This window comes from Oxyura jamaicensis, chromosome 9, assembly GCF_011077185.1.
Source record: "Oxyura jamaicensis isolate SHBP4307 breed ruddy duck chromosome 9, BPBGC_Ojam_1.0, whole genome shotgun sequence".
Classification (NCBI taxonomy): Eukaryota; Metazoa; Chordata; class Aves; order Anseriformes; family Anatidae; genus Oxyura; species Oxyura jamaicensis.
Window position 1 is genome coordinate 16,883,820 of NC_048901.1, and position 25,113 is coordinate 16,908,932.

Consider the following 25,113-nt stretch of genomic DNA (forward strand, 5'->3'; position numbering starts at 1 on the left):
CCCAGAAGAGTTTAGCCCTTATTACCGAGATGTAATGGCCTATTAAGGGAGCAACATTCCCTGGAAAGCCGCCCGGTGTCAGTGACTCCTTGCGGAGATAAGGACTTAATAATCACACGTGGAGCTATTTGGGGTGAGGACGCACGGAAACACGCAGCCTGCCCACGTCTGCAGGCCCCGCAGGAAGCAGCAGCGGCGTTCCTGACAACGGGAAGCTGGGCTGGGGGCTCTGCCGATGGAGGGGGAACCCCCCACGCTCGTAAATCCCTAATTCCTCGCTAAACGCTCCGTAACAACAACACATGGAAAGTGCTGTCAGAAAACCCTCGTTTGCTTTTTACAGTAAAGTCATGTCCTGGGGCCAAAGAAAGGAAAAACAACAACAACAGAATTGCTCAATCACGGCTCAAAGCACCAATCTTCAGCATCTTTGCAGGTTCTTTGACCTGTTTTCCCAAAGTCCTTGGGGCAGGGCGGAGAGCTCAAGCCCCAAGCGTCTCCTACCATTGCAATCAATTCATTTCAAATGGTGTTTTCAGAAAAAGAGGTCCCTCCTCCCGCCCCCCTTCCTCAGTGCATCACTCCTAAGTGCGATGGGCTCCTTTGCTTCCGAGTTTGTTATTGAACAGGGAACATTTTCTCAGCAAAAAGTAAGGCTGAGCGATAAGGACCATGCAGGAACTGATAGAGACTTTGCAGATCGAATATGATGTTGTTTATTTGACTATGATGTATATTTAAAGGTCTCAGTTACAACTGGCCCCAGGCAATCTCTAATGAGCTGCAGCTGCCTGGACTCTCATTAGCTTTAATGACATCTTCTCAGTACATTTTTCTTGGGGTAAGACCTTGTCCTTTCTATGGTTGCGCGCACACTAAAACCAAGAGACATCTCACCCTAAAAGGGCAGCCAACTCAAAACAGTGGAGCAATGATAAATGATGCAAGTGCCCAGAAGAGACAAACCTTTCCTGGAAGAGTCATTGTTTATTTAAGGCAAACTAAATGTAATTTACTTTGGCACGCCTTAGAATTAGTCTGGGAGGTATTTGCGTAGAGGCTCAAAAAATAGGTAACAAAGTCGCCGTGTGTGTTAGGCAAAGATCAATTTGCAATTTCCCTGATTTGTTGCCATTCGTCTTACTCAATGGGCAATGATCCGCGCTGCTGAGACCCGCTGCCCTCCGTGCAGAGAGAGCAGAGCTGCGGGGAGATCGGCCGGAGCAGGGCTGGTGGCACGAGCCAGGAGCACCAGCGGCAGCACCGCCGGCACCGCGCCCTGGCACGGGCTGCACGCCCTCAGGGCTGGTGCCTCTGGTCCCTGCCCTGCTGTGCCAAGCGCCCTCCTCGTTTTTTTGCTCAGCGGATGTCTTCTGGGGCTCTGCCCCTACCGGAGCAGAGGCCTTATCCTGCCTCCATCTCTTCTTCTGAGAATTGAGGGAGCGGTCATTAATCATCCGAGCCGTCCCCTCCGTGGGCGCACAATGGCCTTCTTTATCCCGCGCTTCGACAGCCCTGACACGTACAATAACAATCAGGCTTGACGCATCTGTATTGCACCAAAGAGACGGGCTCAAAAGGTTCCTCTGCAACATTTCGGGTCATAGTTAAAATATATTGGTTTATTGTGAAGCGAGCAGTGCAGATCATGTGGGAGATGCGTGCTGGTTTCTAGGTAGCCGTGCGGCGTCTCAAAGCATCCTTCCCGCTGCGCTGCCACCCTGGGCTCCTCCAGGCACGGAGCTTGCTGGGTGGGAAGGTGACGTGTGCTTTCGCAGGGTGAGTTTCCATCGTGACTATTTTCTCAGGGACTGTTTCCAGTGGGGAACTTTGGCTCTTCCTTACTGAGATACCCAGAGTGTCCCAAAATGAGTGCTGCTGACGGCATGCGATGGGCTGCAAGGCACCACCCCGCCTACGCCAAAGCACCCGACAGAGATCAGAGTGAATTTGTATCTCCAGACTGATATCCCAAACCAGCCCTGCAGCCACAGCCAGCCAGGGATTTCGCTCTCTTCGGTGAAGCAGAATGGAAATTTGCCTGCACGCTCCCAGCTGCGGACTTCTCGGGCACGAGGACGGTTTGCAGGAGAGCAGCCCGACCTCGCGGCCGCTGCCGCAGATGTGCTCCAAATGTCTGCGCTGCCCGCATGGAGCGGTGGGAGAGGAAAAGCCCAGGGCAGCATCCCCTGGGGAGCGGAGGGGAAGGGGGACTCCGAGGAGAGCAGAAATGCGGGCTGGAAAGGCAGGGAGCCACTTCACCCATCCTGAGCAAGTTTAAAGCTGGGTTAGGAATTTCTAGGCCCTCCTTAAATTCCTGGGCTCCAAAACGCCCCTGAACTACCAGAGGTATTTCTGGACAAGTTGCAGGAGCTACCAAATAACCAGGGAGCACTAAAAAAATAAAGAAAGGAGGGGGATGGGGGAAATAAAAACAGGAAGCAGGTGGGGTTTGCTTTTCCCTTTTTCTCCCCTCATTGTTTCACTGCTTCTTGCAGGGGAAAGCTGTGACTCCAAAGCTCAGCTTGAAAAGTTCACCATGAAATAAAAAAAACAACTGAGTTCACAAACCCTGGGGGTTGGGGAGGGGCACGGGGGGTCAGAGGGGCATTGCCCAGCTGCCTGGGGCTGAAACCCAAACGGGCTGCGTCCTGCCCCTGCTCTGCCCTAAAAACAGCACCAAACCCCAGACCCCGGCCCGGGCTGCAGGGGAGCGATGGAGCATCTCCAGCTCTCCTCCCATTGTCCAGCACGAAGCTGTCCCACGGCTGGACTCAGTGTCCCCAGCACCAAGCAGACTGCGCCGAGGCCGGCGTGCACGCCTTGCCCTTTTGCTCTGCTCCAGGATCCTGTCCAGGATCTCGCATTTCTGAAACACATCCTTGCTGCTGGCTGCTTGCCCTGGATTTTATACATATATATTCATATATACTCTTTCTTTTTAATTTTCTGACGTTTCTAAGAAGCAATGCAGGAAAAAAAGAAGATTTTTTTTTTTCTCCCTGTTCACAGCACACAAAGACCTGGCGAGCACGCGGGCCCCGGCCCCAGCAGCTCGCCCTGGAAGCTGCGCAGCGCCTCGCCGATGGCAGCCGTTCAGGAGGGCTGCCTGGTGTTGCGAGACGTGTGCTGGGTGGTATCAGCCCCTTGGCAGCTCCGGCAGGAAAAGCAGCTTTTCCCTCTGACATAAAGCGTGATCAAATCCAAGCCTTTGTTATCTCCCCCCGGCCTCCCCTCTGTGGAGGAGCCAGGGGGCGCGGGCGGTTTCGGGGGGCGCGGGTGATGCCGCCGGCTGCGGGCTGAGCTCTGACACATGCTTTCCATTTGGGCAGTTTTTGGTGCGGCAGTTTGATGTGCAATTAGGACGGGGTGAATTATTAGTTATAAAGTTAGCCCCTTCTTCCTCCCCCATGTGTGAATTAGCTCTGATTTCCTTTCTGTGTTTCCATCGCTTGCAAATGTTGGCGGGGGTGAGCGGGTTTTGGGCTGTTTCCCCCGGCCACGTGGCATCGCCTTGCCGTGCCAAACAGGGACATTTTAAACACGGGGACAGCTTTTTAAACATGGGACAGCACACGACAAGGAGTGGGCAGAGGGGAGGAAGGTGGCTGAGGAAGAGCCTTACCAGCACCAGCTTGGGGGCTGCGAGCTCTTTCCCCCCGCTTTTAGCTGCGATATTTCAGCTGGTGGGGATTTGTGCCTGCACGAGCCCATTCCTCCAGGTTGTCTTCCCCAGTCCTTCCCCAACCGCAGCTCACGCTGCTGCAGAACGTGCAGCCTGGGCTCCGGCCCCAGGCCTTTCATTGTTTCCAAGGTCATTCGCTCTGCAGCGGGGCTGAAAAGCAGAATTGCCTTTCTTTCACTGTTTATGTCTACCAGATACACGCTGCTTGCTTTTTTTTCATTTGGATCCGTTTTCTGTGCTGTCCTGAGAGAAAGGAGCAAAGCAATTTTCTATTTACTGCAAAATTCCAAATGAGCAATTTTGAGGATCTGGAGATTGTCAGGGAGAGGTTACTGGACTGTGTACACGGAGGAGGAGGAGAGCAGAAGTGATAGGAGAAGCGCACGGAGCAGGAGCAGCGATGGCTAAAGCTTTTGCAGCCCCATTGCTGTCTCAAGAAACCTTTGCCTTAAACACCCAAGACTGGTAACTATTACGGGATGTGTGAGTAATTCCTAGATAATTTTTTAAGTATTTGGAAAAAAACAATGCATAATGAAAACATTACGCTATTGTCGTGATGCTGACACTCTTGGCCAGATCCTCAGCTGCTGTGAATCACGGCCTCTCCTTTGACTCGAGCAGAATTACTCCTTATTTGTCCCAGCTGAGGATGAATTGCGGCGGCCAGCCCGTGCACCGCCTTTGCCTGGCGGGTCGGAGCGTTGTTCTGCCGGGAGGGCTGGGCAGCGTGGCCGTGCTCTGCCCGTGGCCGTGCTCTGTAAGGCAGGCAGAGCCAGGAGGGGAGCCCCGAGCGTGGCTGCCCGTGGTCCGAGCCCATCGGGCCGGGCTTGGCGCAGCTCCCCCGGGGCAGCCGCGGTGCCAGCCCTCGGGCCAGCACGCGGCGCTGAGCGGGGATGCAGCCGGCTGGTGGGAGGGAGGTAAACAATAACTGGTTAGCAGTTTGTGCACATAGATTAATTTCTATATGTTTTTTTAGAACTGAGAATAATTTATTGTAATTACTGTTGGCTGAGTTTTGTTTGAAGAAGGCAGTGCCGTTTAAAAGGATTTTTGAAAGGCATTGAATTGGGAGGCAATTATTTAAAAAAAAAATGTTTAAGGATTATAAAAGTAATTACTGCCCTCAAGCCAGGATGTCTAATTATGTTAAACTGTGGCTTAAGACAGCACAACTTTCAGTCTCTTCCTTGGGTGGCTGGTGCTGCAGCAGCGCGCACGTGGCAGGGCTGGGGCTGCGCTGGGCAGCCGCGGCAGGAGCAGGGCTGTCCCCGTGTCACCTCGGCAGCCACCCGTCCTTCAGAGGGACACGGGGGATGAGCACGGGGCCACGAGGAAGCAGGGGAAATAGGGGAGAAAGGGGAAAATCAGGAGGGCCAAGAACCAAGGGACTTGGGGGTAGTTGCTTGTACCCCCCCATCACTGCAGCCTTGGGCACGATCTGGCCTGCCGCCTGCGGGGAGGAGCTGGCTCCTGCTTTGGGGAAAGGGCACGACGACCCCTCCGGGGCCTCTTCCTGCCCTGGTTTTCTCTGTTTTCCTATGGGAGCCCTTCATGAGCAGCAAGAGAGAAGTATGCGTTTATTTTTCGAGCTTGCCTTTTGACTCCAGCTCCCCTCTGTTCTTCTGCCAACGTGTGAGAAACAAGTTCAGGTTTAAAAGGCAACCTGAAATGTGCGTGCAGGCACAAAGCTGTTTTATTTTTATAACGCTGTGATTTATGGGCCAGCTTGGGGCAGGGGCGGGGGGGTGGGGATTTCCCTTGTGATTTGGGATCAGTTGAAGGCTGCCCATCACGAGACAAGCAGCCAGCATCCTCCGTGCCAGGGCAGGGGCAGGAGGGTGGCACAGCAGCGGCACAAGCGGCACAGCGCAGTGTCTCCGGTGGGCTGAGGTGGCCGGAGGCTGGCCAGCCGTGCCTTGCTCTTACAGAAATCGCTCCCCTCCTCAGAGCCTCCCCTTCCAGCATCCAGCCCGGAGAGCACGGACGATGCGGTGCAGATGTCGGCGTGGCATCGCACGGCTGATCACACATTTCAATTCTGAGTGCAGGTCACGGGGCTGATCCCACTCACCTCACGCTCCCCTTCTCCACCAGGCAGGCAGGGGCTGGGGGCGCTCCTCCGGCACATCTCAAACCAAATTCACCCCATTTAACCCAAACTGCCAGGCACAATGACCCAGCAAAGGCCGTTTTCCAGGCAAGGCAGGCGTAAGGCTGCGTCCCTGTGTCCTGCACAGCTCTGGTGTGCAGGATGCGTGCTCAGCCTGCGCTAATCGGGAGGGCTCAGGTGCCAGCAGCGGCTGCAGGCTCGGGAACTTCACAGAGCTGCGGGCTTAGCAAGGACCAGGGAGCGTGAAGAGGCACGGAGACACCGTGAGGACGAGGAATGCAGCGAGAGCCAGCAGAAAATGTCTGCTTTCTGGGAAGCAAGTGCACAGCTCGGGCAAGAGAGCAAACGAGGAGCAGCAGGGCAGTGCCCGGCATCCTGCGGGGCTGCCAGTGTCAGCACTGCCTTTATCCTTTATCTCTGCTCTGCTGTGCTACAGAGAGCAAGAGCAAGCTCAGTCCTGGTGTGGGATTGTCTTCAAGCACACAACATTGTTTATCATTATTATTATTATTACTAGCACTATTGCTATCATTTTTCAGTCCGGCTGCCCGGTGTCTTTGGGTGGTTTTCACCTTGCAGCCTGTCAGAAGGACTGGAGTGGTGTTTTTTTTTCCTCCAAGGCACACATGGAAGCTGTTCTTGGTGGTTTGGGTCTTTTGTGTTCTGCGGATTATAAAAGGTCTCTCCAGTAAGGAGTCTGGAAAAGGAAGAGCACTAATTATTATTAACTCTGCCAAAGCCAATAATATCCTTGGGTAATTATCGGTTTACCCAATTTTCCTGCGAGCCTACTGTGTAAATACTTCATTGTGAAGAGCCTATTATTTCCTCCCCGCTCCACCTAGCCGTGGCACTGATGATGGTTTCAGGCTGCTCCCTGCCATCGGGGCGGTGAATTTTGGCAGGCGCTCGCTGCCGATCGTCCATCCCAGCCACAGCCAGGAGAGAGCTGATGGCCCCCGGCCCCCCCAGCCCAGCCCCTCGCCCTGCCAGCCCCGATCTGGGGACCCACGGGCACCTCCTGCCCGGCGGCACACACATTTTGGGGGCTGTGAGAGCGATCGGGCCGGCAGCACTGGTGGCCCCGCGGCCGAGGTTGACGCCGAGTGCTGCTCCCCTGCTGCCAGCAGGTGCGGCGGCGAGGACGCGTGCGGTGCCGTCGGGCAGCCCGGCCGCTCTGCCTTTCATCGCCCCTCGTTTGTTTGGATTAGAGGCAGCTCGCTCGTGAATCCTTTGTTCGCTGTTTGTTATTCCGCATGCACCGAGCGCTGCGCGTTCATCTTTATTAGCTCTAATTGCTTCCCCGATCTAATGGGATCTCGCTACTCGCATACAATTGAAAGGAAATGTATTCATTAAAACAATTCTCCTAACTGTTGTTCAGCGCCGGGGCTGTCGGTGTGGCTCGCAATGAACCTGTCCCTGCCCACCGCCGGCCGGGGCTCTGACTAGGAGCACTGGATGGAGCAGGCAAAGCTTCGTTAAGGATTTTGGGTTAATGTCAAAGCCCGGCTGTGGGCCCGGGTGGGTCTGGGCGGTGGTTGTGCCATGGGGAGGGTCACCAAGCAGCTCGGTTGCTCACAGGCACTTCCCTGCTCAGGCAACCAAACACCTGCCACAGCTTGGCAGCCCCACGTGCCCCCCAGCCTCTTCTCGCTAGGGGAGGAATTCAATAAGAAAGTTGCAGAGAGAGGATGAAAGCGGGGATGCTGGAGAGAAACTGCGCAAGGAAAACATCTCCGGCTGAAACTAGCGGTAAGGGACAGCTTCCAGCAGAAAATCAGCCATCTTCCTAACAGCTTTGCTTCCTCCCTGGCACTCAGACCAACTTTTCCTCCTTATTTGTTTCCTCCCACTGCTGCTAGTTAGGCATCTTTAGGGAACACTTTAATGACCCTCCTTCCTCCCGGCTGTTTATGCTTGCTCCCCCTGCCTGCCCGTGGTGCCGCAGTAGCCAAGCAACCTCCTGCCAGTGTGCTGGGAGCTCTGACCACGGCGTCCCCGCACCACTCGCACAATTAGCCCTTCGGTTTTCATCCACTGTGTCCCTCTCCCCTCCCGACCCCTCCAAAGGGCTGGTTCCTGCAGCACCGTCCCCAGAAATGAACCCCTTTCTATTAAAGATCCCTTCTCCGCGAGCTGTGCTCGACTACACTGTGAAAGCCACCTTCCCTCTCCTGGCATATTTATGTCACACTTTGTTAAGACCATCACGGAGGCCAGCAATGGAAACCTGGCAGTTTTAGGGCTTGCAGAGCTGTTTTGCCAGGGATGAGCTGTACAGGAGCATATTGTCCTCGTCAGGGATGCCAACGTGCAGAAGTTGTCCCCGTAGCCAGGGCCGTGTCACTGCGTGGCACACTGCTGTCACCTCTGCGGGGTGGCCCTGGGAGCTGAGCCCACAGGATGCCCATTTTGGCTCAGGTTGCCCCCGGACCCCCGGGCTCCCCCAGCGCAGGGATGGCCTCACACGCTTCCCGGAGCTGATCCCGGGCTGGGAGCTTCGTTTAAAATGCAAATGGCTCGGCGCTGCCTAGCAGCGACAGCAGTAACGGGATGCCCGCTAATAGCATCCTGCAGTACTTCTGAAGAAAGTGTCTGCTTTGTCTCCGCATTTGTCTGTCACGGAAGAACATTACCCAGGCCCAGGCTCCCTTTCTATTAATACATTTGCTTAATTACGCTGTACAGAGAGAGTGCCAGGCTGGCAGACAGACTGCAGAAGCTCTGCTATCGCTGGAAGTGCTCTGCCGAAGAAGTGACATCACGGCCGGATGACATCGGCCCCGTGACACGCTCCTGCTCTCCCCCGGCTCACGAAGCCCTTCCGCAGCCCCCTCTGGCCCCATCTGACCGGTGCTCACACAGCACAGATGGGGGCTGCCGTGTTGCCCCCCCACCAAAAAGCCCTCGCCGTGCTCCCTGCTTGCCATCGGATCTGCTTGTGGGTCCTTACGGCGCTGCCCTGGCACCCAGCTCCCTCCCGTCCCCAGCAAGGGCTCTCCGTCTATCTGTGCTTCAGAAGTGCCTATCGAGCCCCAAAGACAGCGCGTGAGCGAGACAGTAACCATCTGCTCCAGGTCAAGTGGCCGTGACAGGCATCCGCTGGCCGCTAAGACGGTTTTGAGACCGCCTTCGCCGAGACTCCGTCTGACTGCAGATAGCGCTACCTGCTCCGTCGCTTTTGATTCCTCCTTGGGATGTACTCGCGAGCTGTCAGCTCCTCGAGTCACGGGGAAGGCGAGCGCTGGGCTGAAATCTCTGCTCAGGCAGCACGAGGGCGATGGATGCTGTCAGTGGCGGAGGGGAGCCGCGAGCCCTGTGCCAGGCACATTTCTCTCCAGCATGGGCAGCTTGCTCGCGTACACACGGGACGGGGGGATCCCAAGAGGGCTCAGGGAGCACAGGGACGTGATTCAGCTGCTGGCTTCTGAAGACAGCATGGGACCTCATGTCCCATGTCAATGTCCCACGAGCTGCCTGAGAGAGATGGTGATGCCCCAAGCTGTGGCCAGCGAGGGCAGCTCTCCATGCCCTGCCCCTGCCCGCGTGGTGTTTGAAGCATCACCATTTCCTTGGCCAAGCGCCGGGATAGCCTGTGCCCAGCCCAGCAGCCTTCACCCCTACAAACCCCACGGCTGAGGCCATTGTTCCAGGTCCTGGGGGACACCGGAGGAGCTGCAGGTCCGAGGACCTGCCGGGCCTGTAGGGAACGGCCGCAGGCTCTGGAAATGCCGGGCGGTGGAGGACACCTTGTCCTCTGTTCCCAGACACCGAGGGAGGAGGGCAGACAAGCCAGAGAGAGGACAGTTCTTGCTCCGAAGAGAGAAAAATGAGATGATTATTTTTTGCCTCATTCTGCACGTAAAACTAACACTTCCTTTGAGGCGGTCCTCGAGGACTTCCCAGACCCTGACTTCATCAAAAAGGAGAAAATTTAAAAACCTAAGCCGTTCCACCAGAGTTGGTCTCCTGAAGCTTATAAACACGAGCGAGGTTGGAGAGGGGCAGGAGAGATGGGGAACGGGGCCTGATCCTGCCAGGGGCGAGACGTGAGGAACTGGGGGAGCTGCTGGAGGGCAAGCAGGGAGAACGCAAATCCCCGGCCAGGCAGGGGAGGAAAGGGGCTTCTGGGGAGGAAAGGGGAGTCCAAGTCCTTTGGGGAGGGCTGCAAGCAACCAGTGGGCACACGAATTACAAGGCAATGTGGGAGCAGTGGGGTGGGGACAGGCAGCGAGGCGAAGTGGGGAGCTGGGGGCAGCACCCACGTTCTCAACGGCACAAGGTGGGTGCCAGGCACCCCACAAACCCCTCCCTGCTCCCGGTGCCGTTGGAGCATCTCCCCCCTCCCAGCAATGCGCAGACGTAGCAGGCAGCTGATCCTCCTTCCTGCAGCATCTGTTGGAAACGGCTGCTGCGTCAAAATCTTGGTGGTTTCTTTTTTTACATATATATATTTTATTTTGGCTGCTAATGCATCTACTTTCTAAGCTTCACTCCTTCTACAAACCTGCGTAGGTTTTCATTTGTGTCGCCTTACTATGTTTTACTGTACGCCTGTTCTTCCTATCCCTTGTCTAACACCCTCGCACCCCTCCCAAGGCTTCCTCTGCCCCCCGGCAGCACACCACCATGCCTTGGCTGATGAATGCCGGCACTGGCGCTCGCAGATGCCTCGAGCTGACCCCATTGCTCCTCTGCATCTCTCAGCATCCCCCAGATGAAATAATCCCCCCAAAGCTCGACAGGTTTCTGTGCCAGCAGCCCCGCTGCAGCTTAATTAACGCCAAGCTCCTGCTTGCTGCAGAGGCTTTCACTTACCGACAGATTTCCCTAAGGCCAAATCAGCTGGAATGCTTCTTCACGCCCGCGCCTCCTCTGCCTTCCTGCTGGGAGCGGGCACGTTTGGGGAAAACCTGGATTTAAGGCTCCTGCTGGGTACCTGAGCAGGATGCCCCCACACCAGTGAGCAGCGAGGGATGGGAAACAGCGCTCCTGGCCCAGACCCTGGCTTTGCTCTAGGCTCAGCGCATCAAAAATGAGTTCTTGTACCTGCAATGGGGGCTGCAAATGGCTGCAAGGCTGCTGCATGGCTGGAGGTTGTACTTGTTCTCCAAAAAGCCGTACGGCTCCGAGCGGCTCCGAGGCTGGAGCAGGAGTGGGGAGAGCTTCCAACAGCCAGGCTGCCCAATTACCGGTTTTGTTCTCTCCATTGAGCTTGACAATAACATTTGCGAGAAATTAAGAGAGGGCAAGGCTCTTCCCTGCTTACAGGAGGAATGAAAACCTCTCCGCCATAGGTTTCCAGATGTCATTTTATATTTTCTATAAAAGTTTATAGGGAACCCAGCTGGCCCCAGAGATGCTATCTGAGGAGCAAGCAGCAAATTGCCACTTGCAATCGCAGCCGCTCGAGCCGGCGGTGCAGCTGGATGTCCCCATCCTTGTGCTGGCACGGGGCTGCAGCCAGAGCCACGCCGGCACCGCGCAGAGCCTGCACCGTGTGCCGGGCAGCAGGCACGAGCGGAGCGGGGAGCAGGACCGGCGCCTTCTCGCACTTTGTTTTGCATTTCCAGGAACACAAGTTGCCATAGGAACTGAAGCCCGGGCTCCTCATTAGCAGCCCTTGGTCTCGATGTCAGATTAAAGAAGTTGTTCCTCCGTGGTGCTGCGGGCTGCTGACACCGTTCTCATCCCACTGCCTCCTGCCTGGCCAGGGGAGGGAGAGCCGTGCCTGGGGTGGCAGAACAGTGACATTGCCCGGTACTAAGGCAGTGCCTTGCACCCCTCCCCAAGCTCAAGAAGGCATTGGCCTTAATTTTCCCTCCAGCACGCTGTCCGCATCAGTGCCACTGGAAGCACGAAGTGCTTCTGCTGTTGGCATTGACGCGCTGCAACCACAGCACTATGGCCATGGCCAGGGTGCCCTTCTCACCCACACACTCACCCTCTCTCCGAAGAGGAACTACTTAAAGTGTTGTATTGAACCATTTTCTCTGTCCGTCCAGGAGCTCCGAGCACTTCCCGTGCCTCCCAGGGCTCGCAGCGAGGAGGAGAGGAGCTGTGGGCAGTGGGTACTCCTTGCCCGGGCAGACGGAGCGTGGCCGGCAGCAAGCCTGGAAACGTGCCGCGGGGTGCTCAGCGAGGGGAGGCTCGCGCCAGGAGGGCCGGACCCGACCAAATGTCTGGAATTACATCAGCACGTGCATCGTTACCCTGGCAATATAATGTCATCAGCTAATCCCCAAAGTGGAGTAATCTTCTGTCACTGGGACAACACGGAAGGAAAGCAAACCTGGACCGTTACCTCCTCGTTTGCCCAGAACTACCTAATCCCAGAGAAGCAAGTTAATAACGCACGGCAGCTCGGTATCTGCTCGCTTTTATTAAACTCCTTGCATAACTCCTATATTATTTTCATCCTTGCCAACTCAAGCTGCCCTGCTCAGAGCCAGCAAGAAAGGACACATCTGCAGGCGACGTTTTGTGAACAAACCTCAGGCTAAAACTTACTTGCTCTCGCTCTCCAGTGAATTTGTCCGAATAATGACAACGTTGGTTTAAAAATGAAAGGAAATCCAGGGCCAGACGCAAGCAACGTGTGTGCAGGCCGGGCTCAGGAGGACTGACCAGGAAGGGGAGCAGCCATCCCTCGCAGGGCTGTGCCTCGGTCAGCGGATAGCTGCTGCCATTCCGGCCATCTCGTGAAGGAAATCTTCCGAGCTGAGCTGGGGATCCACAAACACAGGAGCACAGCCCCCCGCAGACCGTAAATAAACACCTACAAGCTCGTGCACTCTTATTTTGCATGCCTGAAAGCTAGAAGTAATGTCTGATGCTCAGAAGAAAGGAAATATTTAGTTAAGAGAAAGAGAGAGCTGTAAGAAGGCAAGGCAAACACTATATATTTATTTTTTATGGTGTAAATGGAAAGCCCAAGCTTTCAGCTTCGCTGAATTATTTTACAGCGTATCTCTGGCAGAAATCGAAAAATCTGCTCGCATCCAGCCCCTCAATTATTGCACCTCGCTCTTCGCCGTGCCAAAATGACATCTTAAGAACTGGCAGAAAGCTTCGCCTCTGCTTCTCCCGTGCACACAGGAAGGCTGCTCCTCCCTGCTCAAAGGTGTTGGGAGATTTTGCAGCTTGGGTCAAAGCATGTTAATAAAGCAGTTGAGTCTCCATATGGTATTTTGGCACTAAAATGTCAGCTGCTTTTCAGACACTGTACTTTAATCATTTCAGACAGGCCCCTTTTAAATGGTTTGTTTAGTTTGCTTAGAGAATAATATTTGTTATTTGGTTTTTGGAATGACTAATAAATGAACTGTCTTTGCTCAGGGAGAATAATGCCACTTAAGCAGAACCTAGTACTGCAGTTCAGAGCTATTTAATAAGAAATACCTGTCAGTGTCAGAATATATTTACTCTACATTAGCTTTGAAGAATTGCAGAATTAGTTTTCCCCTTGCTAAGTTTACTTTATGTAAAATGTAACACATGAACTGTGAATATGTGGACAGCAAACAGACTGTATCAATGAATTCATCCTCCTCCGGAAAATGCTGACAGTGGCAAGAGAAACACCTCCGAACAGACAGAACTGACACCATCAAAAGCAAAACGTGACAGCTGCCAAGGATCCTTAGCCTCCTGCCTCCCCTCGCTTGTTTAAGAAACAGAATCAAATCCAAGGAAACACGCTGTAGTCTATTTATCCTCTTGTTTAATCCAGGGGGGAAAGCATCAGCATAATTAAATGCTTTTAACCTCTCGGTTTTTAACTCGTGATCGGGAGGCAGCGGAGGAGCTCGGCGCTCCGCGGGAGCTGAGCCTCCCCGACCTGCCGCAGCTCGCTCAGCCTCGCCCCAACACCACCGCCTCGCCCGGCCTCGCGCCCGGCCTCCCTCCGAGGGACCCACGGACAGACCCCAGGCCCTTTCCAGGTCCCAACAGCAGCAGCTGCTCACCCTGAGGCAGGAGAGGCGAGGCAGAGGTCTCGTCCCACCGCGCCGTGCCGCCCCGGTTCTGGTATTGACGCGGCGACGCGCTCGCTTTCACTGCCCGGGCACCGTCGCCGGCTCTCCAGCCATCTGGGGCAGCAAGTGGCGAGGCTGATGGTCGGCTGCGTGAAGAAGCGAGTTATTTGCTTAGAAACTGTCTCTGTGGCATCTTGACCATCTGGAAAGAATATGGAAATGAGACTTGTAGCGAGATGGAGCTCCTCGGTTGATAAATTAACCAGGCATCTCCAGAAGTAGGCGCAGCCCATACAAGCCTGCATTTCTAAGCACGTACCAGCTTGCACACACGTATGTAGGTGTGAGCGTATGCAATTTCCCATCTCGCCCACATGTCTGGGTACCTAAGTCACACTCCCGCAAAGCTGCCCGGGTTTCTAGGCAAAAAAAGCAAAACTTTCAGCCGTAAAATTCATGCGCGCTGGAACGAGGGCCAGACGGGGCTGGGCTACAAAGGACCGGCCGCGGGTCCAGCGCTGCATGGAGAGCAGGGCCGTGAGCACCCTGCTGTCCTGTGGGGGCTGAGCCACTTGGCAGGAGCCTCCCACCCCCATTTCATTACAGGTGGGGTGCGAGCGTGCCCCCCAGCACCCTGCAGTCCCCCCGAGGCTCCGGCAGTGAGCAAGAGCTCAGTGCAGAGGGGAAACAAAGTATGCAGCCTGGCACAGACCAGGAACCTCTCAGCTCTCGTGCCAGCCCCTTACTAACCAAAATATCATGCTAGGCTGAAGTGGAGCTGGCTTCCTCGAGCGTGACTCATAGTGTTTGCTGACTGCCAGGAGAGTTCCCAGGAACCGGGGGCAGCGGGACAGAAATTACAGCCGGCCTCCAAGCATGGCAATTTGTGCCAGAGTTCAGTGGCTCCCCAAAACACCCCAAGAGAGGACGATTAGGGCTGTCTTCAAGCCAGACGCACGTTGCTGGGATCAGAGCACAGAGCCCCAAGTTAAGCACTGAGAGGAGGCAGCCAGCAGACTTTAAGAGAAGGAGGTTGTGCAATAGCAAGGTCCCTGAAACAGGCATCCTGCCTTTCAAATGCAAATGCCATCCCAAGGAAGGTGTTTTGCTCTGCCAGCCTCTGAGTGCTGACTTTTGATCATCTGAGCAGAGAAAATGCACCCAGGAGTGCTGGCACAGAGAAACGCCTCTGAGGGCTGGGCTCGGAGCAGAGCGAAGGCACCGGGAGATGTGCTCCCAGCGGCTGAGCTAAGGCAGCAGCACACATTGGGCAAAACGCTGCTTTGTGCATGCCAAGGGACCGCGTGCATCCGCATGCCCCTGCCACGCTGAAATTCACATGGCAAAAGGCTACCTCCTGCTAAGGAAGTGCCAGCTTTCCCCAAGCAGGTGGTACACCTGGTACCTGTTCTCCCTTCAATACCACACACAACCAGTGATGTGCAACAGCGGTCGGCTGCTCCATCGCCACCTTCCTGATGTCCCAGCGAAATTTTTTGCCTGACGCAAAGGTGGACTGACATCCAGCTGTCCAGCTCTAGCCTGAACTTCACATACCAGGAAACACCAACACGGGATCTAGAAAAAGCAACAGCCTACCTTGCCAGCCATGTGACAACCCCTCCAGGGGCATGGCTGCTGCTGAATTCCCAAATCATTTCTGAGCTCCACGCAGTCTCACTCCATCTATGGGTTCAGCACCAGCCAAGTCTCCCCAGCCCAGCACCTTCTTTCCATCTCCTGTGGTCTTTTAATTGGCAATTATGGGCACCGTGGAGCTGGAGGTTGTCTCTGGTTGAGCCTACCAGCACAGGGCAGGGGACTCCTGGTGAGGGGTTGCTGTGCCCAAGCTCTGCCGGTGGCCAGCAAATGGTTTCTTCATTTAAGGCCCAGCAGAGTCTGATGGTCTCCTTCATGCTGGCGTTACCGATTTCTGTGTGCTGAGGGACAGCAGAGGAGCAGCAGCCAAGCATCTGCCTCCTGAGCCCATGGTGCAGACTGTTGGAAGTTCTTAATGCTTTTATTTTTTTGGCCTCTAAACATAGGAATTGCCTCAAGCTCAGGTGTGCCCAGATGCCTCAGAGAAACGCATGGGACCTCAGAGTGAGATTTACTGGCCACAATATTATGTAAACATTTACATACCTTAAAGTCTGTGATTGTTTTTTCTTAATTGACTGAAAAAGGCAATGCATTAAAGCAAAACTAAAAGCTGGGAAATCGTCAGACGATCTCAGGTACTTGCGGTGCCAGCAGTGCTCAATGCCAGAGCTGGCAGGGACTCAGCCCTCTGACAGCCGAGCTGAAGCTCTTTTCCTGTGCTCATGCGAACACCCATAGTCCATGGCAGAAACCAAGAAATACAGGCAGACAAAGCCCCTTTTACTGTGAGTTCTGCTCTCCAGCAGGAAATGTCTCCGCTGGCTCCATCTCAAGTCCCGTGCTGTGCCCGTGTCCGAGCACTGACTCGGAGCAGCGCGAGGTGCTTTGCCATCATCACTGGTGTTTTCCACGGTAAGGCACTGCGGGTGGCGACGCTTCCTGGGGCCAGCGGAGGAATCTCCCCGGCTGGTTCAGGTCCTCCAGCCCTCGACCACAGAAGGGCTCAGGCTCCCTTTCTGCCTTCCAGCGCCCTGAACGTTTTCAGGAGTAGGCAAGGTCTGAGATGAGACCGTCTCCCTTTTCATCCCAAGATCACAGGCAGCAGCGCTCACTTGCGGAGGAACAAGGCCCTCTTTTTAGTTTTAACTCCCAAAGCGTTTGGAGACTCTGTAAAGGCAGGAATTAACCTGTGTTTCTAGAAAGAGAGCAGAACATCTGATGCTTTTAAGCGGTGTTTTAGAGGCAGGGATGATCTTCAAAATGTTTTGACTTTCAGTTTTAAGAGAAACGTTTTTCCTTTGAAATTAGCTTAATTAAAGGATCATAAAATTAATTAAAACTCAAAATGAAATGCAACGCTTCGCATCAGGTCGAATGAAATGTTTTAGCACGCTTTAAAAGGAAATCAGAGATGGTTTTCATTTTGATTAAAGAAACCCCCCTCTCCTCGCCTTCACCAGGCTCTGGAAAGCATTTGGATCACACAGATCTGGAGAAAAAAAAAAAAAAATACACAGCAAAAAACAAATGAAAAATCCCTGACATCCAAACCTCCTGTGCCACTTCTGCTCATCGCAGCTTGCAGAGGTGAGTGGTTCTCCCTGCCCCAAAATGTTGGGGAACTGAGATTTGGATCCACTTCATGCCTAGGCCCTGGCTGGGTTCGAGCCTGGGCTCTCACCAAGGGTTCTCTGTCCGGATGATGGCTTAAAGAGCTCCTCTAAAACAAGCAGCTTGTGTAAAATTAGCAGCAGAGGTGGAGGGGAGTCCCTACCAGGGGGCAGAATTACCACTGCTGGCCCCAGGCGCTGCTGGTGCTGGCAGCCCCCTGCCACCCTCGATGACTGTCACTGCCAGGCGTGGGGCCGCATCCTGCTGACCCACCCGTCTGTGTAAACGCAGCCAGTCCCACGCCAGGAGCTGTCACACAAACGTCCCCGCTTCCTCGCGCCAGGCCATGGGCTGACACCTCTACCTTGCTGCTGTCACATAGGAGCTTTAAGTGCCTCCGATGCAGCCTTATCCTGCTCCCTGCCAGAGCTGCTAACTGAGCCGCACGTAGCTCTTGGCACCGGAAAATACGCTTTGCTCAGAGACCAAAAATTTCAGCTCGCTGTAAACATCAAGAGAGCGGCTTGCGATTAAGCTGTTGGGGTTTTACGGCATCCTGAGGATGTATAGCGCTATATAAGCGATAACTATTTTTACTGTTGTTATTTATTATGTGGGGCTGGCTGGTGCCAGGGTCCGGGCCCCTTTGCACAGCAGGTGTTCCCATCACGAAATGCCGGTGTAATGCCGGTGAGCTTCGCATGAGCGGCATGAAAGCAGGTGGCTGTGGTCCTCCTGCTCCTTCCACGGGCCCCTGAAGGCAAGAGACAAGAGGGGGGACATGTTTCATCCCTGGGGTGGGAGGTTAAGGCCAGACCCTTAGAAGCATTCAGGTTGCCAGACACATAGGGGAAAAAAGGTCCTTCAGGGCCACGTACCCTCCTCCCCAGATGGGACATGCTGCAAAGACCAGCGGGAGAGCCAAGGCCAAACAGAGCTGGCAGCTTCGAGGGGAGAACGGGCAGGGTCCCAGCCTGGCAGCGGGTGCTCGGAGAGGCCCTCCTGCCCAGAGGAAACCCTGCACCGCTGCATGCTGTCACCGCTCAGGGGAACGGTGGGACGAGGCTCCCCGCTCACATTTAAGCATACAAAAACAAACAACAGAAAAAAAGAAAAAAAAAAAGAAAAAAGAAAAAAGTTAAAGCCGTCTGAAAACGCCTCCCTCTTTCCCAGAAGAGTGATAAAGGCTTTTTGGCAGAGCGAGGTGGTGTTTATTTTGGTTTTGTGTTGTGTTGCTGCTCTGACCCCCTCAGCTGTTGAAGCTGTTAGACGGCGAACCTGACAGCGTGATTGTTTTTACTGGACCGCGGCAGAGTTTTTAGCTTTGCAGGAGTGGTCTGGGAGCAGTTTGTGCTGATTGCTTCAGAGGGCTGCGACCGGGGCCCACGGCCCCGTCCTGCTCTGCACCCCACGTCTCGGCCAGGCAGGGCTGCGCAGGGCCCGGCCCGCAGCTGGTTTAAATCATCACGCTCTTCCCATTTCCCCGCGCAGGGCAGCGCTTGAAGATTTTCCTTTCTCTTCTGCTGAAATGTGACTCTAATTAGATGATAACAAGGCTCTGACATTTTCTAATTGTAATCCTATCCGTGCAAGGGGACGTTATTAAAACGATTAAAATTATTGATAAAGGGGAGGAAGGGCGCTCGGTCAGAGAACTCGGTATTTGGCCTGTAGCGCCGGGTGGGGAGGGACAGGTCTGGCTCCATCCCCAGGACAGGAGCACCCTGCACCTGAGGAATCACCCGACTGGGCAGGGACAGGTGTGGGGAACCCCTGGTGACATTTCCCTGCTGGTTGGGACCACTTCAAAATGGGGAACGAGGTCACCTGAACCAGCCTGCTGGCAATTCACCCCATTTTGCCTGCACGGAGCAGCCACCCCATGGAGGGTGTAGGTTGCAGTCAGGCCTGCTCATGGGACACAATGCCACCCTGCAGGCTGAGCTCCTGTCACCACACTGACCCACAGGGAAGGTTTGGAGACAAAAGGTGGTCCTAGCCTGCAGGGAGAACAAATGCAGAGCAGCTTCCTCAGGCCTGAAGCTGCTAAGGAGATAGCTGGGCCCAGCTCCCTCCACACCTGTACGCACTAATGCACGAGTCCCAGTACAAACATTTCCACTTCGCGTTATGTGGCTTTTAGACACTCTTTCTGGAAGGTTTTAGCTGCATGAAAGACAGGAATTAGCATCTGGGGAGAAGCAATTGGGCTCTCATCTGCTCAGGTGAAATTAAAGGGAACCGTGCCCCTGTTCACAAGATGAGTGGGTTTATTTTTTTTACTTTTTAAAGCCAGGCCTCTCTCTGCACACACAAGTAAGAAACAGATGGGGAAAAGTCCTGAGGGCCTCAGGTTTCCACCAGGTAATGGTGAAGAGGGCAAGGTTTTAGCTTTACTGCCTTCAAAACCCTGTGAGACAATGCAGCAGTTACATCTCCTGACACAGGAGGCAGGCATGCATACCCTACACCCTTTCCCCAAACCCGCCATCAGGCCCCACACACACAGCAACGTGCCACATGGCAGCAGTGAGAAGCGAGGGACATCCCAGCAAAGACCTACCTGGCAGTCCCCGAGCACCAGGGCTGGACCCCTTGTTGTTCCCAGTGGTCCCCAATGGCATCGCTCCTGTAGGATCCCGTGGTTTTGTCCGGGGGATGCCTCACGCCAGGCAGGGCTGATGTGGAACCAGGCAGGGAGCCGTGTGGCGTGGCAGGAGGCAGATCCGAGCCAGTTTTCTTCTCCGGAAACCTCGGGGATCTCCCTTGGTGTTTCCCAAAATAACCCCACAGCTCCTCTAATTTCCTACAGCTGCTGCACACCAGCGCAGCAGCAGCCGGCAGCGGCACCCGCAGCGTCCCCAGCCCAGCCCTCAGAGGCAGCAGGGATGTCCCTGGTACATCCCCTGTGCCACAGCCCTGGGGGGTGGGGAAACCCTTACATCTGCAGGGAAAAGGCTCATTTCGTGATGCCAAAAGATAGCGATAACAATGTAAAGGGGATGGAGAAACCCAGGCATTGATTGAAGCCCATTAGGCCAGCCAGCCTGCAGGCTCTGACACCAGTCGTCCCTGCTCCCCAAGGGCAGGAAAGATGCACAGTGCTGCCATTCCCAACTCACACCTATCCCTGTGCTTCAGGATAAAACAGAGCAGGAATTTTCTGAGCAGCCAGTGACCACCAGACTTTCTGCATGCAGCATCCCCAACCCTGCTCAGCGCAGCTTCCTCCACCTGAGAGGTACAGAGATTCTGCCTGGGGGGCAGCAGTCAGCACACGCCAGAGTACAGGGCATCTGAGACGTCTCTCCCCAGTACCTGTTTGCACACAGGGTCTAACCACCAGTACACAAAGGACTGAAGACACCAGCGAGCTGCAGCACTTCTCAAAAAGTCCTTCAGAGCTTGCAAACCATTTGCAGACAACAATTTATTCATCCAATTTACACCTTATTTCTGTTCACAAGCAGATCATAGTCTCCATGAAATTGCTCATTGCTAGAAATTATGCAGCAAATATTTCAGTATACGTATCCCCAGCAAATTGCCTGCAGCCAGTGTTATTTCCCTATTCACAGCCAGAAATCTGAGCTGTTTTGCTAGGACATACAGCTCCCATAGCATGGCTCGTTCCCTGTCACAGAGGTATGATGCTCTCCGATCCTGGCACCGACAGGCAGCGCTCCTTAGCTTATAAATAAATGCTCAAAACAGAATCAACCTTACAGTGCAAATATTCATGATTATGAATTCGAAAATCACTTCCTATGAATAAGCCTGCACAGTTTGCATTAAAATATGCTGCTTCAGCATCATTCCTGCCAGTGTACATGTTTGCTAGAACAGCCACAGACAGCAAACCCAAAAAGGTCACGAAGGGAAAGCGAACAAATTTATTGAGAAATTCAAACATATGTTTGGTGCTGGTTAAAAAAAAATAAAAATGCTGCAAAACCACAGACAGTGTCTCCATCACCCTTGGAGACTGCACTGTGCAGAGCTCACTATGCAGGGACAGAGGTCTCAGCTAATTGAAAAACTGATTAATTTTTTATACCTACCAACTTCCATATTTTGAAGGTTTTAATTTCTCTTAAAAATGTTGAAGACTTCTTTGAAAAAGACTTAGAATTCATATTCAAAACCCACAAAGGAGTTTTTAAGACGCTACCTTCTTATTTTAATAACATGTAGTTTAGATTTTTTTTTTTCCTGGAAATATCTTCATTAAATACAAGAGGAACTAAAGGGCATGCTAATATAATTCACAGACGATACTAAATTAGGATATATTGTACACGGCAGTGCGGACTGAGAAATAATACAAAGGGCCCCAGAGAGATTGGAAACCTGGGTAGAAAATAAATGAGATTCAATTTGGAAAAATGCCGTTGATGCCTCTAGGGAAAATAATTTGAAACACACGGAAACCTGGGAAGCAGGAATGGCTAACAGGGAGTTTAAAACAATAACAGAGAGAAAATTGGTCTGCAAAGCATTACGGACCCCCTCTAACGCCCGCTGGAGTCAGCGGAGGTTCCTGCTGGCTGCAGCGAGGCCTGGGGCCGCGGAGGTGCCTCGCACCGCGCTGATGGTGGAGGAAGCAGCAGAAGTGTCCCCGAGGACAGGCTCAACAACCAGGGCAGCCCTGGGCCAAACCCACATGGAGGTGACCAGGCAGAGGATCAGAAAAGGGGAGTCACAACTTGTCCCCCTGTGCCCAGGAGGGCAGGCCTCAGCAGCAGTGCCAGAGGCTCACCAGCCTCGCCTTCCCCACAGCTTTCTCCTGTAGTCACCGTGTTTGGCTACCGAGTCGGTCCCTGCTAATTACAGCGGGCGTTTGGACGTGTCCCTCTGAAATCACCATTAGAAAGATGCCTTATGGAAGAAATTCCTGATCCAAGCAAGGAATTGGCAGAATTGAAGGCCAAATGCAAATGCTCTGCTGAGCTGGGCCTGTAATGCTTGGGCATCCCATGGGATGGACCATAACCTTGCTCAAGTCCCCTAATTCCCTTTCCCTCCACAAACACGTGCTTTCCCCATCTCATTTTTGAGAAAACGAGGTTGGGAGGACCAAGCATGAGCTTTGGTAGGGGAATGACGGGTTGCCCAGCTTTCAGCTTCACAAAGCAGGAGGGCAAACCGCTGCTGGCAGGGAGGAGAAAGCACGTCGGGGGCCAGAGGGAGGCACGGAGGAGCCCCTCATCGGAGGGGTCTCCTCACCTCTCACAGGGCTGTGGGCAAGGGGCCCGGCCTCCACGCAGCCTCCCACGGCCAGAGGCCACGGCTGCAGCGGGGCTGTGGGATGGCCGTTCACAACGGCCCCAACCCTCGTGGCTGCACCAGGCCAGCCAACTTGCAGGATGAGGACTGATCTTTATTATTGTTATTATTATTTTTGAAAGGGTTGGTACCATCTCCCTAGGGCGCTCGCAGCTCTGCTCACCTGCCTTCTGTATTTCAAGAAGCCATCTAAGCCTATATATTCCAGATGATAAACTCTACCTAGTAATTTTCTCCTTTTCATTAAAATCATTTACACCACAAGAACTTAAAACAAAAATCAATTTCAGAGGAAACAAGGAGCAGACCAAGGACTCTTGTTTTCCGCTGCTGTTTTTTAGCTTCTAAAAGGCACACTCCACTTACGAACCTGGGCATTGCATATATATATTTTAAAAACTAACAGTGCAAACACTTGTTACAGTATCCATCATTTATTCTTGACCTTACAAAAAACAGAGCTTGTCAGGTAACGGCATTTCTGACATTTTGAAGTTGGTTTTTTTTCACCTTTGGGACAGAAATAAAATCTTAAAACATTTTGTTGAATGAGCTTTCAGAAGCATGGCTTTGGAGACACCTAATGAAAGGCAAGTTTTTTTTATAGATAAGGTTGAAATTACGTAAGACTTCCAAATGACCCAAAAAACTCTAAGGGAAGAGATCATTTCCTCCAAGCTTTCCAAATTAAATGCAATTGTTCCCTTCCCTGAATGAAAAGTCCTGCACTGGGGTGGGGGTGAGGATGGTTTTGATGGTCCTCCCCAGAGCCCCTCGCAGGCTCTTGGAGACATTCATCTCAGATCAGAGGGAACTTGTTTACTCTTTTCCAGGACTATTGATTTTTAGCCACATCTCTGAAGCAGCTTATATCTAGCTCGCACAAGAGGGGTCCTTAGGAATTAAAGATACGAACATGAGACTCGCTCTTGAAGTCCCTGGGAAACACCAGTGAGGAGGTTTGAAAAGGCATTTTCCTGCACTCGAGGACTGCCACTACACTCTGACTTGCTAATCAACATCGAGCTTCAGCCAGCAAATATTTAAGGGAGAAACAAGGAGATCTTGGGAGCTGTGCCACGAATAGCACAGCAGCAACCAACTCGCAGCCTCCACTTTCTCCTCTCAGGTCACTGACAACTAGATTTTTTTCTTAAAAGCTTAACAAAGTGATTTGAATCAAACATTTGCATCCCTTTTTTAAAAATATATCCTGTTTCTAATTTTGAATGCAACAGCATGCATCAAAGCAAAAAAAAATGGAGTGTAATGAATTACCTAAATCAATGGAAATACGCTGCTTTCACTCAGTCTTCAGGGTGTCAGGGATGTGGGATTTTTAATGGGTTGCATAATCAGAAAGAAAGCACCCTTAACTTTATAATACAGCTAGCAGTCAGTGTCAGTCTTTAGACTGGAACAAGGCATGAATTTTTATAGTTGAATCCAAGTATTTACACATTTTATCATGCAGAAAGCTCATTTCTGCTACCAGTTTCCAGTCCAGCCACTAAGTGCAAGGCAAGAGGATTTTCACCCAGCCCAGCTCAGGACCGGGGAACCAGGGAGTCTTCCTGCCCTTGCTCTCCCAGGAAATGCAAGCTTCTGGGGAAGGATGAGAGCTACGATTTATAGACTCTTGGAAGAAAAGAGAAGTCACACAAACCATTTCAAAAAGCTGTAGGCACCCAACCAGTAAACACAGACAGACCCCTGGTCTCGCACATAAGTGATTTTTGGAACTCCTCTTCACAGCTACGGAGGCCCCAGATACCTGATGAAATGCGTACTGTTGTGAGCAGGATCTGTCATGTTCATTGCCTTCTAGTCAATCACTTAGTAATGCAAAACGTGGTTTGACAAGCTTCATTTCTGTATTTAACCAGTTTTAAAAGTATTTTGTATATTTTAATTGCATGCCCATCTTCATCCGAGTGCGGTTCAACAAAATGCAGATTAAAAACCATCTAAATGTAACATTCGCATTTTGAAAGTGAAAAAGCTAAGGTTTTGAATACAAAAATCGAGCTATGTAATTGTTTAAATGAGCATTCCTTTACCATATCATCCTCCCTGTACGAAGTAGTGCCATATTTAATGCAAGCAGCTATATTTGGTTACAAATCATATTTTAGCAATTATACTACACAGCAAGAATGAACAACTCTGTAGTTTTTAATAAAATGCACATGAGAAACAGGATCTTTAATTTACATTTATTTTTATCTTGCTCGTTCATGAAAAGTCATGTTCAAAAACTACTTTGCCTTGTCTTTTCATCAGAGCAGAGCAGGGCTACGTGTGAGCTCGGCGTGGCTCTACTGACACCCCAGCACCAGGCGACACACGGCTTTCGGCCCAGCTCAGGACTGAGCTGCATCAGGAGCTCCAAATTCAGATGCGACACTTCCACAGTTTGCCAAGGGAAGCCAGCACCAATATCACAAGCTGAGAAGCCCTCTGGAATTTAGGGCCAGGAGGTACTTACACAGCCGTTGGGAAGCGGCACCACTACCCTCCTCGAGGGGAGCACACCCTGCTACCCGTTGCCTCCAGCAGGTCTGGCACTTGGCAGCCTGGCAGGTTCCTGCAGCTTCGCACATGACGGGACCTGGCACCTACACCTCGCAGAGACCTTGCTGTCCTATGGGCGAACTGCATAGTCCTGATACTTCAACAGGCCCCTGAAGCCAAAATTCCGCTTTAATGCCTACCGAAGGCTCCAATTAATTCTCACTGGCAACAGACAGGCATCATAAATTCACCGTGCTTCAGCCCTTAATTGACAGGTCTGATCATTAAGGCTAAGAGGAGGAGGAGGGAGAGAAAGAGGCAGG

General features: G+C 52.8%; 1 protein-coding gene across 1 annotated transcript in view; it reads right to left on the reverse strand.

The window, feature by feature from the left end:
• The window catches only part of LOC118171833, a 75,496-nt gene extending 61,156 nt beyond the window's left edge, over positions 1 to 14,340 (reverse strand). The window contains exon 1 of the mRNA XM_035335248.1: positions 13,769 to 14,340. Coding sequence (XP_035191139.1) covers positions 13,769 to 14,142 — 374 coding nt within the window. The 5' untranslated portion in view covers positions 14,143 to 14,340. The remainder of the gene's footprint in view (positions 1 to 13,768) is intronic.
• Between the last annotated feature and the right edge of the window lie 10,773 nt (positions 14,341 to 25,113).